The following is a 16,151-nucleotide window of genomic DNA, read 5'->3' as shown; positions in this document are numbered from 1 at the left end:
ATGACCATGGTACTGCTCATGTCTATAGGCGACGGTTACCACTTTCCATCAGGTGGGCCGTCAGCTTGTTGGCCATTCCAAGTTAAATACAAAAAAATGTAAAATGAAACATATCGTCTCCTATAGATATATGTGTTGACATATATCTTCACGTCAAGTCTCTTATGGGGTAGACAAAGAGAACTGATTCCCAAAGATCTATATCCTTAAACGCATCTCTTGCTTCTCGCCCTTTCATTACTCGTCTTATGTACGGACGCCGGTTCCGAAGACTGACTACTCATTCTGACTTGACTATTCCTTCAGAAAGAAGCTATTTTGCGGAATTCAGAATATGATGACGATGATATTAGCCCTTAACTGTCCACTGCTGCGTTTGGAGGGATTTGCCCTTAGTTTCCACGTTTGGCAAGCGGTTTGACAACCGCAGTTAGGCTTTCTTTGGTGAACGAAGAGGAACGTTACTGCTCATCCCTATACCATTAAATTCCCTTTCTCGCCTCTTACGACACCCACGGGAAACGAATAGGTGGCCCATTCTACGCCGGGACCACACGGAAAAATTTCAAAATGTACCTCTTTACAATTAAACACCAAAAACAATAACCAAATACGATTATCGATTACAATAAATATAAATCCAATGTCAAGTTTATCGATCCAATACAAATTCATAGCAATCCAATAGGTAGCATCATCGGAAACGTATAAGTAATCGATATCATAGTCCTTGTATTTGATACAGTTTCAATCTAAATCCAATATGAACTTTATGCACGACGAAATAGAGTTTATAAATCGTGAAGGGATGGTAAAAATCGAGCGTCGCATTCCGATCCTATATCATTCGAATATTTCGACTAGGCATTGCTATAAAACGAGGCAGATGTACTTAGCCAACACATTTCACTGATATCACCCGTACGAAACGCATCTACGTCGATATGAAATACGTTAGTACCTGTGTTTATTTACCTTCAGCAATGCTGTGATATACAGTACTTACCTTTCTATTTGCATACGATGTTTTAAGTGTCACAATTTGTGAGTGACTGCAAACTTGCGCGGTCCATGAAAATATGGGACATCACTAATTAGAATCGATTTAAAAAAATAAACGAGTGATTGGATTGTGGTTTTTGTTGTACTAGCTTTTACCCGCGACTTCGTCCGCGTGATCGGGATACGTTTACTGGTCGGGATGTTAAGTAGCCTATAACTTTATCCATGTCATATTATTACGTTTATATAAAATTTTACAGTAATTGGTTAAGCTATTAAGGCGCTAACAGGTAACAAACAAACAAACTCTTTTTAAATTAATAATAATGGTAAAGATATTGGTATCCAATATATATATATTTTTTTATTTTATACACTGATCGATATTTGTGAATTATTATTGATGAAGTCAAAGGTAGGTTGTGTGTCATATTTTTTTTTAAATGGAACGTGTTTTTTTTAATTTTTATTTATTTATTTTATAATAAAACGTTATAAAATTTTATTAAACGTACGCCGGTAAGAAAGTAAACAGATATGTACTGAACATACCTATTTACTTTCTCACTTAACCGGCATACTTAAAATAATTTATTTTCATTTAATTAAAATTATGTTATTTTAATTTACAAAATTGAATTATATATTTTAATTTTAATTAATAACTTTTTGGAACGATTCCAAGTAAAACACATAATCATAAATATCGAAAAAAAATTAAATTATTTCTGATATCACATTTCGTTATTTAAAAATAAATACAAATAAAAATAAATACTAGTGTAGTAGAATACTTCTGAAAACATACCGCCTAATTTTATGAATACACCCATCTTAGATGGTTAATAGATCAAATAATTAAAAAAAAAAGAACTATATAATACATTTTTTTATTGAAATTAATTCTAAATGGGACTTACGAGTGAATGTCCATGTGGTCCCGGCATAGAATAGGCCACACCTTTGTTTCCCGTCGATGTCGTAAAAAGCGACTAAGGGAGGGCGAAGGATAGGCGGCAACGTTCCTCTTAAAACATTACTAACTTTTGCTAACCCGCGTAAGGATTGTTAACCCGCGTAACGCAACGCATTAGAGCTACCATGAGCGTCACAGTATAAACTGTGATGTCCGTGGAACTATTCATACCTATAGCAGCTTATTAGCGTTGCTAATTATATTCAGCTAGCGTTTTTTCAATTCCTAATCGTATAAAAATAATTTCATTTACTCAGATTTTCACCATAAATCAAATCATATAAGATTGTGTCCCCATAAAAAAACCGACTCCAATGATTATTTTGATCTAAAAACTAAACTATTCATCCGATTTTGATAAAAATTCTATGTAACCAATATGTAAGTATGTCCTTTCATATAAAAAAAGAACTATCTAAATCAGTTTTGAACTGACGGAGATATGAGGTAACAAACATAAAAAAATACAAACAAATTCTTTTTGATGTTTTTTTTTAATGGATGATAATGAAATGGTAACCCCGCCTGCGCTATCGGTATACACTAGGAGGGCACCAGCAGGAGGTGATATATGAGTATGAAAGCAGGTCAGTTACCCCGCCGTGACGAATGCAAGAATTATTAATCACAATGGTTTCCAGGGGGAACCGCGTGGAGGTCGACCTAACAAGGCTTGCTAGCATTGAGGCCATTACTCCACATTACTAACAATCCTTCCCCCCCCCCCCTCTTTTTGATGTTAGTTGAAAATTGCTTAACAATATATGATGTAATTTTCAGTTCATCGTATTCGTACTGGCGTCAGCCACAGCGGCTCGCCTGGACAACGTCTACCTACCAGCCAGCTCCGGATCCTCGGGCGGGTCAAACGCTGGTCTCCAGACACCCTTCGAGTCAGGATCCGGTACTGAAAACTTTGGAAGTGGCGGCCAAAATTTTGGATCCGCCAGTCAGATAAATCAAGCCACAATTTTGAAGTATGATAATCAAATCGATGAGCAGGGCTACCATTACTCCTATGAAACCAGCGACGGAACTAAAGTGGAACAGGATGGTGAGTACTATATTTATAATCATTTTTCTTTTTATACAACTTAGAATGGCAAACAAGCTGACGGCCCACCTGATGGAAAGTGGTAACCGTCGCCTATAGACATGAGCAGTACCATGGACATAACAGAGTACACTGTTTCGCCCATGATACCCCCCATGCGTTGCCATTCCTGAGGACTCAGGTGTTATTTCTCTGTACCCAGTAAATTCACGCCATATCCCACCCTTCAAACCGAAACAGCCATGCAAACACAGCTGCTTCACGGTTGAAACACGAATAGGACAGAGGTACCCAAGCAAACGACTTTTGTACAAAGTCTCCCTCTGGTAACTCGTGAGGAGGGAAAGGGATTGTTAGTAATACGGATTACCAGTCCCATTGCTAGAAATATAGTCAGATCGAGCTTTGCGTGCCCCCTAAACACCATCGTGCTGAATTCCAAGTGTATTTATCAAATGAACTAACTAACTTGCCTTTTCATTCTCACCTATCATCCCTCACTGGTGAGGGCGGAAAAGGGATTGTTAGCAATGGGAATTAGTAGCCCCATTGCTAGTAATATACTAATATCAGTTCAACCTCCTCGTGGTTCCCTCTGGAAACCATTGTGATTGATTTATTGTTAGATTCGTCAATGTGGGCTAACTGACCTGCTTTATCCTCACCTATCATCCCTCACCAGTGCCCCCCCAGTGCATACCGGTAACGCGGACGGGGTTACCATTCAATTACATCCATTAAAAAATAATCTCTCACTGGTGCCCCGCACGCGTATACCGTTAGCGCAGGCGGGGTTACCATTCCGTTATCATACATTAGAAAAAAAAAAGCTGCAATGATATCATATAGAAAAAAATGCAGACGAATTGAAATATAAAATATATGAAACAAAAAAAATATATATATAATTAGTCATAATATATAAATAAACTACGATTTATGTAACGGATCCACCAATTAAATCATTAATAACGTCATTTACATGCGTCGTAAATTTAAAAGGAACAGGTTCAGTTACAAAAAAAAGAGTTATTAAATCAATAAAATTAATTATCAAAGTTAATTTATTCTAAATTTTATTTGTACAAGTAATTAGTTTACATTTTGTTTACATTATTTCAATTAACATATAAAGTGCAAAGTGATTAAATAACTGACACTTTATGCGGATGTCAAGTGTTAAGTTTTTAGAAGGCTCTCACAAATTGGGGTCGATTCTAATGCGTCATTTCTCTAAACCAATCTCTAAGCATTTCAATTTGACATAACATCGAATTTTTATTGTAAAAGAATCAATATAAACTACTCAATACATATAATAAAATCGTAACTGGTTCTTGTCTGTATTTGGAAGATATATACTATTATAGGGAGGCTTTATGAATGCAATAGAACCTCAAAACGATGATTTTTAGAATTTTGTCTGTTTGTCTGTAGGTTTGTACGCGCTAACCTCAGACAAAGCTTAACCGATTTAAATGCGGTTTTCAATAATGCTTTACGGTTTGCCCTATTTAACATTTAATTTTTGTTTTATTTCAATCGGTTTATAAATAAAAAAGTTGTATCAATCTAAAGAATCACGTATAAAATCCTATAAAGTATGTAGGTAGGTCATATATCGTATTTTAAATCATAGGATAAGGTATATATCGATTCACGCGAGCAACGCCGCGGTAAACAGCTACTTTTCTAATAAATATACTATGATACTTAAGACAACTACATGGGACAAATAAAGAAAACACTGTGTGTCATGTCGTATAGGGAGGTCAAGGATATGGCCTGGGATAGAGCTGGCTGGTGGAAGATGCATGAATTAGTTGCACCGACAAGAGGAAACTCTTAAATGAAAAGAGTGAAAATTATTATCATTTTCATTTATAAGGGTTCATAAAATAATAATTTCGTGAATTTGTCAAAATAAAATACGTTAAAAAATAGAGAAATGGCTCCTTATATTCGACCTAATATGCGAATATAAAAAAACTTAACATATGTTAGTAAAAAGGCGATCACAATGATCTTGCATTGATAACTCTTTTTCTTTTTACGGAATTACTACTACACAGCAATACGGAATGTTTACAAGGCACGGTCTCATTCTAAATTCAAATTATTTTAAACCGACTTCATAAAAGCAACTTCTCAATGCGGTTGTATTTTTTTTTGCTATACAAATCCCAAACGTGCATTCATATGCCTGTTCGCGTACCAACTGATATATGATAATTAATTTTCTAAAAATGTCCAACAAGACACTTAAGTTAAAGTGTCGCTCAACGTGTTGAGCGATGCACCATTCGTTTCGCTTCAATTGTGCGACCTCGCCATCCTGTAAGGTCACCAGTTCAATTCCGAGCAAGCGCTGACATTTCGTTGTTAAAACGCTAAAATATTTATCACTCGCATTAGTGAAAGGCGAGCCCTAAATCTCCATACTACATTTTAACAAGTTAACTTTTGCTTCACAAAAGAATATTACAAAATTAATATCCATTGATATATAGATATTATATAAATACATATATATTAATTTCAAAACGAATAAAAGGCATCGATGAACGATGAGAGTTTTCGTTTACATTATAATTGTAAAAAGTTTGTACTCCACAAAAAAAAATACCAAATTTGACGACAAATTGTTTTTAATACAAATTCCACAAAAAAAAATCGGACACAGTTCAACCCACAATTCATAACTCCCATACGACCTTCTACCAGATCGCTATAAATCTTACAAAATGTTTATTTACCTCACGTCGGCGCGTTGATTATCGGACATCATAATCGTGTTATGTAATTTAATTGTTTATGTGAATACAAACAATGCAATATATATAAAGGTTAACGATGGTATTAATCAAGTCAATTGGCTTAATTTTTGGTTTGGCTTAACCTTTGGTTGTTTAGTATTTACCTGAATACGCGGAAGCGAATGATTGCGGGTTTTTTATGAGTGATAATGGAATAGCAACCCCACTTGCGCTGGGGGGAAAGGGATTGTTAGTAATGGAAACTGTGAATCCCATTGCTAGCAATATACCCAACCAGGTCGACCTCCTCGCGGTTCTCCCTGGAAACTATCATGGTTGATTCCTGATGAATTCATCATGATAGGCTAACTGGCCTGTTTTCATTCTCGTCTATCACCCTTCACTGGTGCTCCGCCAGCGTATACCATTAGCGCAGGCGGGGTTACCACTCCATTTTCAACTAAAAAAAAAAAAACACTGACCGACACTTCATACTCATGGACGAGTCCTTCTGGTAGGAACTGGTTTGATCAAGAACTCTGATTAATTAGTTTTTATCAATATAAAGTTTATAATGATCATTTTTCATTGACATTTTTGCTGTGTTTTTACTCGTTCTTGCCAAGTGAAATTTCATTCCAAAGTAGACGGTAGATTAATGAAAAAACTACTATTCAAAGATGCTTATAATTATCATCATATAAGACGTTATCTGTCCACTACTGAAGATAGGTCTCGACCACAGACTGTCATAAGGAACAGTCCTGAGTCACCTGCATCCATTGACTCCCTGCAATACATTTGAGCTCGTCACTCTATATAGTCGAGGGTCGCCTACACTGTTTGCCCGTACCGGCTTGCCTCTCAAGAACCTTTCTTCCCCATCAGTTATCGGTTCTTCTAGCTATGTGACCAACCCATTACCACATTAGCTATCTTATCCTTCTATGTACATAATTAGGTTTAGTTGAATAATTTTTTTTTTTTTATTTTATTTTATAGATGATTTATAATCACATATAGTTCGTTCATTTTCCATTAAATGAACCATTGTCAGCTTAGTTGCTATTTCAAGTTGCATAAAAAATGTTTTCTGCTTCCAGGACGTGTTATTCCCGGTGCAGTTCCAGAAGAGGGCTCCCTACAGGTAGCAGGCTCCTATTCGTACATAGGTGATGATGGCCAGACCTACACCGTTACCTACACAGCTGACGAGAACGGCTTCCGGGCAGAGGGCGCCCACTTGCCTACTCCACCACCGATCCCTGAAGCTATCTTAAGGAGTTTGCAACTGACAGCTGGATCTCAAGGTATAATATACCAGAGGGAGACTTTGTACAAAGGTCGATTGCTTGGGTACCTCTGTCCCATTCGTGTTTCAACCGTGAAGCAGTTGTCTTTGCATGGCTGTGTTTCGGTTTGAAAGGTGGGATATGGCGTGAATTTACTGGGTACAGAGGAATAACACCTAAGTCCTCAGGAATGGCAACACATGGGGGGTATCATGGGTGAAACAGTATACTCTGTTATGTCCATGGTACTGCTCATGTCTATAAGCGACGGTTACCACTTTCCATTCGGTGGGCCGTCAGCTTGTTTGCCATTCTAAGTTGCATAAAGAAAAAACAAATTCTGTGGTGACCATACATGACAGCACGAATAACGATAGCAAAAAAAAAAAATTTATTGAAGTTCTATCATGACCGCTCTAAACATAAGGATTTCTTATTTGCCAATACGCGACTAAAACAAATTTAGTATTTTACGGGTATATCTACAGATAACGTACAGATTTTGAAATGGATCTAATGTATCGATTTAACACCACATCAAGATAGATACAATTTAAAAAACTTACTTTGCATTTTTTACGAAGTTAACCTCTTAATCGTGTTATTAAATTTTCCTTTTGCCAGGACTCTACGACAGAAAAATAAATAGTTACGACGCTGACGCCGGCTACTGAAGACCAATAGTTGCACAACGATTATTTTAAGCTATAGTCACTGCCACCTGTGTACAGGAAATAATAATTTAATATTATTTTATTTTTGTACATTATTATAAAATAGTTTGTTAAAGTAGGCATCTGAAAAATTTGCATAGTACCGTTTCATTTGAAATATAATATTCTTACTACACTATTCATTACAATCCATAGTATATTTAATTATCATTTTTTGTATGGTCTTTAAATTTTGCAATCAAATATTAAGCGCCTGTAAAAAATGTTGTAGCAATATTTTCTAACTGCAGCTTTGACAATAAGAAACTTATAAGGAGTTTACAAATCATTTTAAATTAATTTTTACTATTAATTTGGATAATGAACTCTAGTGCCATAAAAAATATTTTCTGTATCAAATAATACATGTAATTCATACCACATTAATTATGTAAAGTTGGCGCTGCTTCATTTGCATTTTGTGTTAAATAATCATTTAATACTTTCATTGCTTCATTTTACTTAAACAATCTTAGGCTTCGATAATTTTTTTTTTTTATTGACACTTATAAATAATATATATATTTATTTCGATTTATAATTATATTATATCAAAATGTCACGGTACTATGTATTTATATCGGGTGATCTGAAAGAATGTTTGGACATGAAGGTCAGTATGTGTTCAGTTATTAGTTATTATGTTGTTTTTATAAATAAATCTGTAAATATGTTTTATATAAGTTCTTTGATTTATACCAATCATTAAAAAAATATAAATATAAAAAGACTATAAGCAATAATAATTGTCGATTCATGTCTATAAGCGACAGTTATTATTTTCCACCAAGTGGGCCATCTGCTTGTGCACACCAATCGCCTGGTCATCAAGCTAGAATACACTTTGTCATGATGATCCAAGCAACGTTCATCTGTGAGTCATAGCCGTAGCTGGGGGGGGGGGGCAATTTAGGGGCAATGCCCTAGCTTAAAAGGCCCAATGACCTAACTTAAAATAAAAAGCCCCAGGAAAATTAGAATGATTCGCTTTTTCGAAGTCACTTAATTATGGCTTCTGTTCTACAAAAAAGTTCTTTTGCCCTACCTTAAACATGAATCTAGCTTCGGCCCTGTTGTGGGTTTTGAGTTCATGAATTTATTTCTTCATTTGCATTAAACAGTCTTAAAATTATAAACAAAAATCACGTACTTACTATATTTGGCATGTGTTTAATTGCCTTAAACAATGTAGGCATTGTTTAAGGCATACATTTTAAAAAATGTAGGCATGCAAATATTTTTATTTTATAAAAAAAAAGTAAAAACATATATGATTCAATTTTATGTCATTTAAATTATCATTACATATTAAAAGTTAAATAAAAATACTTGGAAACTACTCAATACTATATTATTGTTAAAATATGACAAAGAAATCGGTACTCATTTTATTTTAAACAGAAATTTAAGAAATTATCTCGTTGTTTATGATTTTAATTTAATAATCATAGTCTTTATTGAATTTACAACAACGCAACTGTCAAATGAAAAAACTGCTAACCATACAATTTATATACTTCACAAAAGCTATGACAATCATAAGTATTCAGTAAGAACAAATACCTATTGTCTAGGCATAGAATGGCCCATTCCTTCCTATCCCGTGAGTATTGTAAGAGTCGACTAAGGAAACTTAATGATCGAGGGATGGGCAGCAGCGTACCTCTTAAAACATCACCAAAGATTAACTGCGGCTGTCAATTCGCCTGCCAAACGTGACAATTACTGGCAACCCCCCACTTTATGGGGGACGCCTATATTCAGGAGTGGACAGTAAACGGCTGATATGATGATGATGATTGAAATACCTATTGGCAATAGTATGTATGGGGGGAAGGGATTATTAATAGTGGAGATCTAATAGCTCCATTGTTAGCAATATATCCTATTAGGTCGACCTCCACACGATTTCCCCTGGAAATCATTTTGGTTAATTCTTGAGAAATTCGTCATGATGGGTGAACTGACCTGCCTTTTCATTCACACCTATTACCCGTCACTGGTACCCCGTCAGTGTATACCGATAGTGCAGACGGGTTACCATTCCATTATTATTCTTTACAAAATAGGTATGTAAGAGGTACTGTTAGTAGCACGAAAACGTCTTTGATGTGAATGATGCTAGAAATATGTAGCAAGTACTACTTTCCATCTGGTGGACTGCCAGTTTGTTTACGAATGTATGCTTGGTAAAAACGAAAATACCCCTGGAAACAAAATGTTCGTATTGGGCGATGTTCCAAATTGTCATTTACAACTTTGCCTTCTTCCTCTTCCTTCATGTCCCTAGAGCCGGCCCTGCCATCATCACACAGCGAGAAATAAATAATTTATAACACTGATATTGTACGGTACAATTAAACAGACAGCCTTGTCAGCACTGTATTTGAGATTCGTCACGATTATTTGAGATGACTCAACGTATTATCAATATTGTGAATGAATCGACTAATAGTAATCGATTACAATCGATTATTAAAATTATACCTTTTAAAATTCTCGTTACATCAGTGTTTCCCAACCTTTTTAGTGCCATGCCCCACTTGAACATTTCTAAAATTTTTATGCCCCCATACATAAATTTTTCCGACAAAGTTTACTTGACGACTCTAATCGCCGAGTTGATATTTTGGTAATGTCAAACGAAATTGTACTTAATAAATATTTACATAATTTTTTTAAATTTACTTTTTTATTAAATTTGGCACCGATATCTACTCGTAGCATTGCGTTTAAATGGCCGCTTCGAGTATATTTTTTTATTGCCCCCCTCCCTCCCCCCTTAACTATCAAATTGCCCTATCAGGCCCTCCTGTGGGGCGTGGGCTTCACGTTGGGAAACACCGCGATACATTATTATTTTTTCCTGATGAAGGATCAATAAACCCACTCATTAATGACTTTATTGGTATTTTTTAATTATATATTTATATAAAAGTGTTTTTATATTAATTTATTTATACTATATTGTATACAAAAATTACTTTGTTATAATTTATATAATTGTGATAACAAAAATATCTGACAGTCCACTAGTATCGTCATCATCATCATTAACCAATATTCCAGTATAGGACATATGATACTCCCAAATTGCTTTATACTGTCCTGTGCTTTACGCATCCAATCGTTGTCAATTTGATGACATTTTCCACTTGGTCATCATCATCATCAGCTCACGGCAATCCAGTGTAGGATATAAGCTACTCAATAAAGTACAAAAGCATATTATAAAATAAATGACTGTCTAAATGACAAAACTGCATGGATTTGAATATTGCATTAATGTGAATTGTATTGTAAATGTAATTATTGTATTTTTTTTTAAATCAATATTATTTTATATAGTAATTATTATAATTATAGATTGACGTATCATAAGAATCTGTAACAGATGTATATGAATAAAGATGATTGATTGACTGGCTTCTAAATTGCATCACTTTGTACGGTCTCGAGCTTTTCGATCCAATTGGTTTTTACTTTAATTGTTTTTTATTTAACTAAAAAGTGACTAACAAACAAACGAACAAACTCAGTTTTCTATTTATAAGTATATACGCATAAGTATATACATACATATCTGTCTATCTATATAAAAGAGTTGCTACTGTGATAAGGAATTACCTCATTAAAATGTATGCAATAAAAATAACTAAATAGGTTAAACCAACAATGTCAAAACTATTTTTTTATCAATTCTCAGAATTAATTTTTGCAGAGCGATAACTGTTGCAGTGTTGCTCTTCCTAATTCCTACGTTAGGAAGATTGACATTTTATCAACCGACTTCACAAAAGGAGGATATATATATATATTTCATATTTTTTATTTTTTATTAATTCTCTCAGAACTCAGTCTTTTGTAAATCAATTTGGAAAATACTTTTTCTTTTATCAGAAAGAGTATACCTTCAAATTGGTCTTATAGAAATTTTATCATACTTTAAACATATATGTGTGTTGCCATTCATAAGGACTATGGTGTTTTTTTTATGGATGAAAATGGAATGGTAACCCCGCCTGCGCTAACGGGATACGCTGGCGGAGCACCAGTGAAGGGTGATTGATGAGAAAGAAAACAGGCCACTTAGCCCATCATGATGAATTCATCAGCAATTAACCATGATAGTTTTCAGGGGGAACCGCGAGGAGGTCGACCTGATTAGGTATATCGCTAGCAATGGGATTCTCAGTCTCCATTACTAACAATCCCTTTCCCCCAGGACTATGGTGTTATACCGTGAAGCAGTTGTGTTTGCATGGCTGCGTTTCGGTTTGAAGGGTGGGATATGGCAGTGAATTTACTGGATACAGAGGAATAATACCTGAGTCCTCAGGAATGGCAACGCATAGGGTGTATCATGGGTGAAACAGTATACTCTGTTATGTCCATGATACTGCTCATGTCTATAGGCGACTGGTACCACTTTCCATCAGGTGGGCCGTCACCTTGTTTACCGTTCTAAGTTGCATAAAACAAAATATCAACCTTTAACTGTCCACTACTAAACAAAGGCCTCCAAAGTAACTACGCTTGGCAGGCTGATCGGCCACCGCTTTAGTGATATTTTAAGACAGACGCTGCTGTCCATCCCTTCATGCATATTTGATACCATGTCATATTTACCATCAAACCGAAACACAGACATGCAAATTCAGCTGCTTCATATCAGAAACACTAACGACAACTTTTATACAATGCCTCATTCTAGTAAGGTTTTTTCCTAATGGATGATAATGGAACGGTAACCCCGTCTGCACTATCAGTATACGCTAATGGAGTACCAGTGTGGGATGATAGATGAATATGAAGCAGGTCTGTTGGCGCACCGTGATGAATATATAAAAAATTAACCACAATGGTTTCTAGGAGAAACCACGTGGAGGTCGACCTGTTAAGGATTTTTTTTAATGGATGATAATAGAATGGTAACCCCGCCTGCGCTATCGGTATACGCTGGCGGGACACCAGTGAGGGATGATAAGTGACGATGAAAGCAGGTCAGTTAGCCCATCGTAACGAATTCCACTAGAATCAACCACGATGGTTTCCAGGGGGAACCACGTAGAGGTCGACTTGATAGGGTGTATTGCTGGCAATGGATTATGGTTAGATCCCATTACTAACAATCCCTTCCCCCCTGTTAGGGATATTGCTAGCAATGGAAATATTAGAACTTATTATAAATATCCCTTTTCCCCGCTCTGGTAAGAATTTGTGTAATAAAAAATACAGTGGAATTAAGAAAAACCTCTGTCTAGGAGTCGTTTACAAACTACAAGGCATAGTTTTTTTTTTTTTAAACGGTGAAAATGGAATGGTAATTCCGCCCTCCCTATTGGTATACACTGACAAGGTACCAGTTGAAGACGATAGGTGAGAACGAATGCAGGTCAGTTCGCCCACCATGATGAATTCGACAAGAATGATGGTATCCAGGAAGAACCGAGTGGAGATAGATCTGAGAGAGTATATTGCTAGCTATAAGGGGTTATAAGAACTTATTATAAACAATCCCTCTCCCCCCACTCTGGTAAGGTTATATATTATGTGTCAGATTGTTTAATACCAATATAACATTCTTCACGACAATGTTTGCAAATGAGGTTGCATACGGTCATGCTTCAATGGATATTCATAGCAATATTAAACATTCTGATGATAGATTGCAAGGCTTACGTCATACCCAATCTCGTAGACTATAAACTTTTCTTGGAACATTAGGTTTGGTGCACAATGATAAAAAGCATGTGAAATATACACATATGTTATGATTGGTTTTATTTTTTTTATACCACTTAAGTGGCAAACAAGCATACGGCCCACTTGATGGTAAGTGGTTACCGTAGCCCATGAACACCTGCAATACCAGAGGTATTACGCGCGCGTTGCCGACCCTGAAGAAACCTCTTTAGCCCCCTTTTGAAGAACCCTATGCTGTAGGCTCTTGGGAAAATCTCGGCAGGGAGCTCATTCTGTAACCTGAATGTTCGTGGGAGGAAACATCTCTGAAACTGCACTATACGCGACCATCGAGACTGTACGATACGTGGATGAACACCCTGTCGATGGCGAGCCGTACGATGGTAGAAAGTGGTCGTGGGCATCATATTGAACAATTCCTCTGAGCACAATCCATTGTATAAGCGATAGAACACGCAGAGTAAAATCTCACCTAAGACCTAAGGGTTCGATACCGCTTGTAACCCTGGGATCACCGACAATTCTCATAGCGCGTTGCAACGAGTCGAAGGGTTCAAGCTGGTATTTAGGTGCTCCCGCCCATAAGTGACAGCAATGCAAGAAGATGATGATTTAATTTTATATCTACTTCTGACATTATTCCGCTGATGAGAAATACCCTCAACAAATCATATTAAACCGAGTGACGACGGTAAACATGCGTTCTACTATGTTTAATTCAAATATGCACTAATAACTCTATGTCAATAATTGAGTATTGTATTCAACACAATGGCAACAGTCGATAAATATCTCTGATTACCCCATAAATAGCCATGTAGTCCTAGAATAGGCTACCCCTTCCTTTCTTGTGGGTGTCATAATAGCCGACTAAAGGAGAGCGAGGGATGACCAGCAGCGTCCCTCTTAAAACATCTGGGCTTTGAATACCAATAAGAATGGATTTTCTATTTTAAGTAAGCTTGCTAAACGATACTTAATCACATCAGCAAGCTCTGTTTATTCAGAAAGACTATTTTCCGAGGCCGGTTTAATTTATGAAGAAAAGCGAAACCGACTTGCTCCCGAACGTGCAGAAAAACTAGTTTTTTTGCACCACAATCTGCCTCTGTTGGATTTTAAGTATTAATTAAAAAGCCTAACTAATTACATCAACATGGCAAGACTGAGTCTTAGTTAACTTTTTATATTAATGATAATAATTGACACTGTGTATTGTTTTATTAATGAAAATAATAAAGTTTGATTATTTTTAACTTAATAGTCTTTTTTATTCATTCAAAGTTTATTTTAGACGATTATTCGCCGAATGTCGAATAATACTGGCTATTATTCGGTATTCGACGAATAACAAAAAAAAAAAATGTCGAGTAATGCCGAATACCGAATAATAGCGAGTATTCGCGGCAACTCTAACCGACGCCTATAGATATGAGCAGTGCCATGGACATAACAGAGTCTACTGTTTCGCCCATGATACGTTGCCATTCCTGAGGACTCAGGTGTTATTACTCTATACCCTGTAAATTCACGCCATATCCCACCCTTCAAACCGAAACACAGCCATGCAAACACAACTGCTTCACGGTAGAAACACGAATGGGACAGAGGTTCCCAACAATCGACTTTTGTACAAAGTCTCCCTCTCGTCCATATGCGACGAATCTGTATGTATATCCCATTCAGATAAAAAAAAAAGAATTAACCAAATCGGTTAGGAACTGATGGAGTTGTGAGGTAACAAACATAATAAAAAAAAACAACCTAATTGAGAGGGGGGAAAGGGATTGTTAGTAATGTAGACTGAGAATCCCATTGCTAGCAATATACCCAACCAGGTTGACCTCCTCGCGGTTCGCCCTGGAAACTATCATGGTTAATTCCTGATGAATTCATCATGATGGGCTAACTGGCCTGTTTTCATTCTCATCTATCACCCTTCACTGGTGCTCCGCCAGCGTATCCCGTTAGCGCAGGCGGTGTTACCATACCATTATCACCCATCTAAAAAAAACCTAATTGAGAAACTTCTTCTTTTTCTGAAGTCGGTTAAAAAAACGTAACATAATGCGTGGTCAAACAAGCGATAATAAGATTTCATTTAGCCCACAGCATCCATTCAATTACTAGTAATATCGATACCTACATTTCGTCCATTACCCATTACCTACATCTGTACAGTTATGTGACCAATATAATAAGCTCACCCGATATACTGCAATAACATCGTTCTGTCCGTTTGTCCATAAGTATTTTTAAATCAACTCTCTACTACTACCGCGACTCTCCTCTCCTTGCAGTATCCAACAGGACAGAAGAAGTTACTGTTTAAAATTCTTAGTTTAGAAACATTAAAAAAATCCATTGAAAAAATATGTAAATAAAGTTTTCGACCGACTTCAAAATGAAGAGGTTCTCAATTTAATAGAGTAATTTTGTATGTATATTCGGAACCGATTCCAATGATTCTCTTTCCAAACCATAGGTTTATATGCACATGGGTCCAATACAAAAATCTTGCCACAATTGAAGTCATTTTTATTTGCGGAATACTCAATTAAATTCGAAAAAAAACCAGACCTCAAACTTTACAAATTCGTTTAAAAAATAATGCAGAAATGACATAATTTTTAAAAACTAGTTAAGACACAT

At 36.0% G+C, this 16,151-nt stretch overlaps 1 protein-coding gene across 1 annotated transcript; it reads left to right on the top strand.

The window, feature by feature from the left end:
* The first annotated feature begins 897 nt into the window (after nucleotides 1–897).
* Nucleotides 898–8,401, top strand: LOC116413063 (endocuticle structural glycoprotein SgAbd-2-like). The gene is made up of 4 exons (XM_052899848.1): nucleotides 898–953; nucleotides 2,759–3,032; nucleotides 6,892–7,098; nucleotides 7,705–8,401. The coding sequence occupies exons 1-4, from the start codon at nucleotides 945–947 to the stop codon at nucleotides 7,752–7,754; spliced, it is 540 nt and encodes a 179-aa protein (XP_052755808.1). The 5' UTR covers nucleotides 898–944; the 3' UTR covers nucleotides 7,755–8,401.
* The last annotated feature ends 7,750 nt before the right edge of the window (nucleotides 8,402–16,151 follow it).

Source organism: Galleria mellonella, unplaced genomic scaffold (assembly GCF_026898425.1).
Source record: "Galleria mellonella isolate WM207_F2 unplaced genomic scaffold, CSIRO_AGI_GalMel_v1 utg63, whole genome shotgun sequence".
NCBI lineage: Eukaryota > Metazoa > Arthropoda > Insecta > Lepidoptera > Pyralidae > Galleria > Galleria mellonella.
Note: the sequence above shows the minus strand (reverse complement) of the source record. Positions and strands in the feature narration are given on the sequence as shown.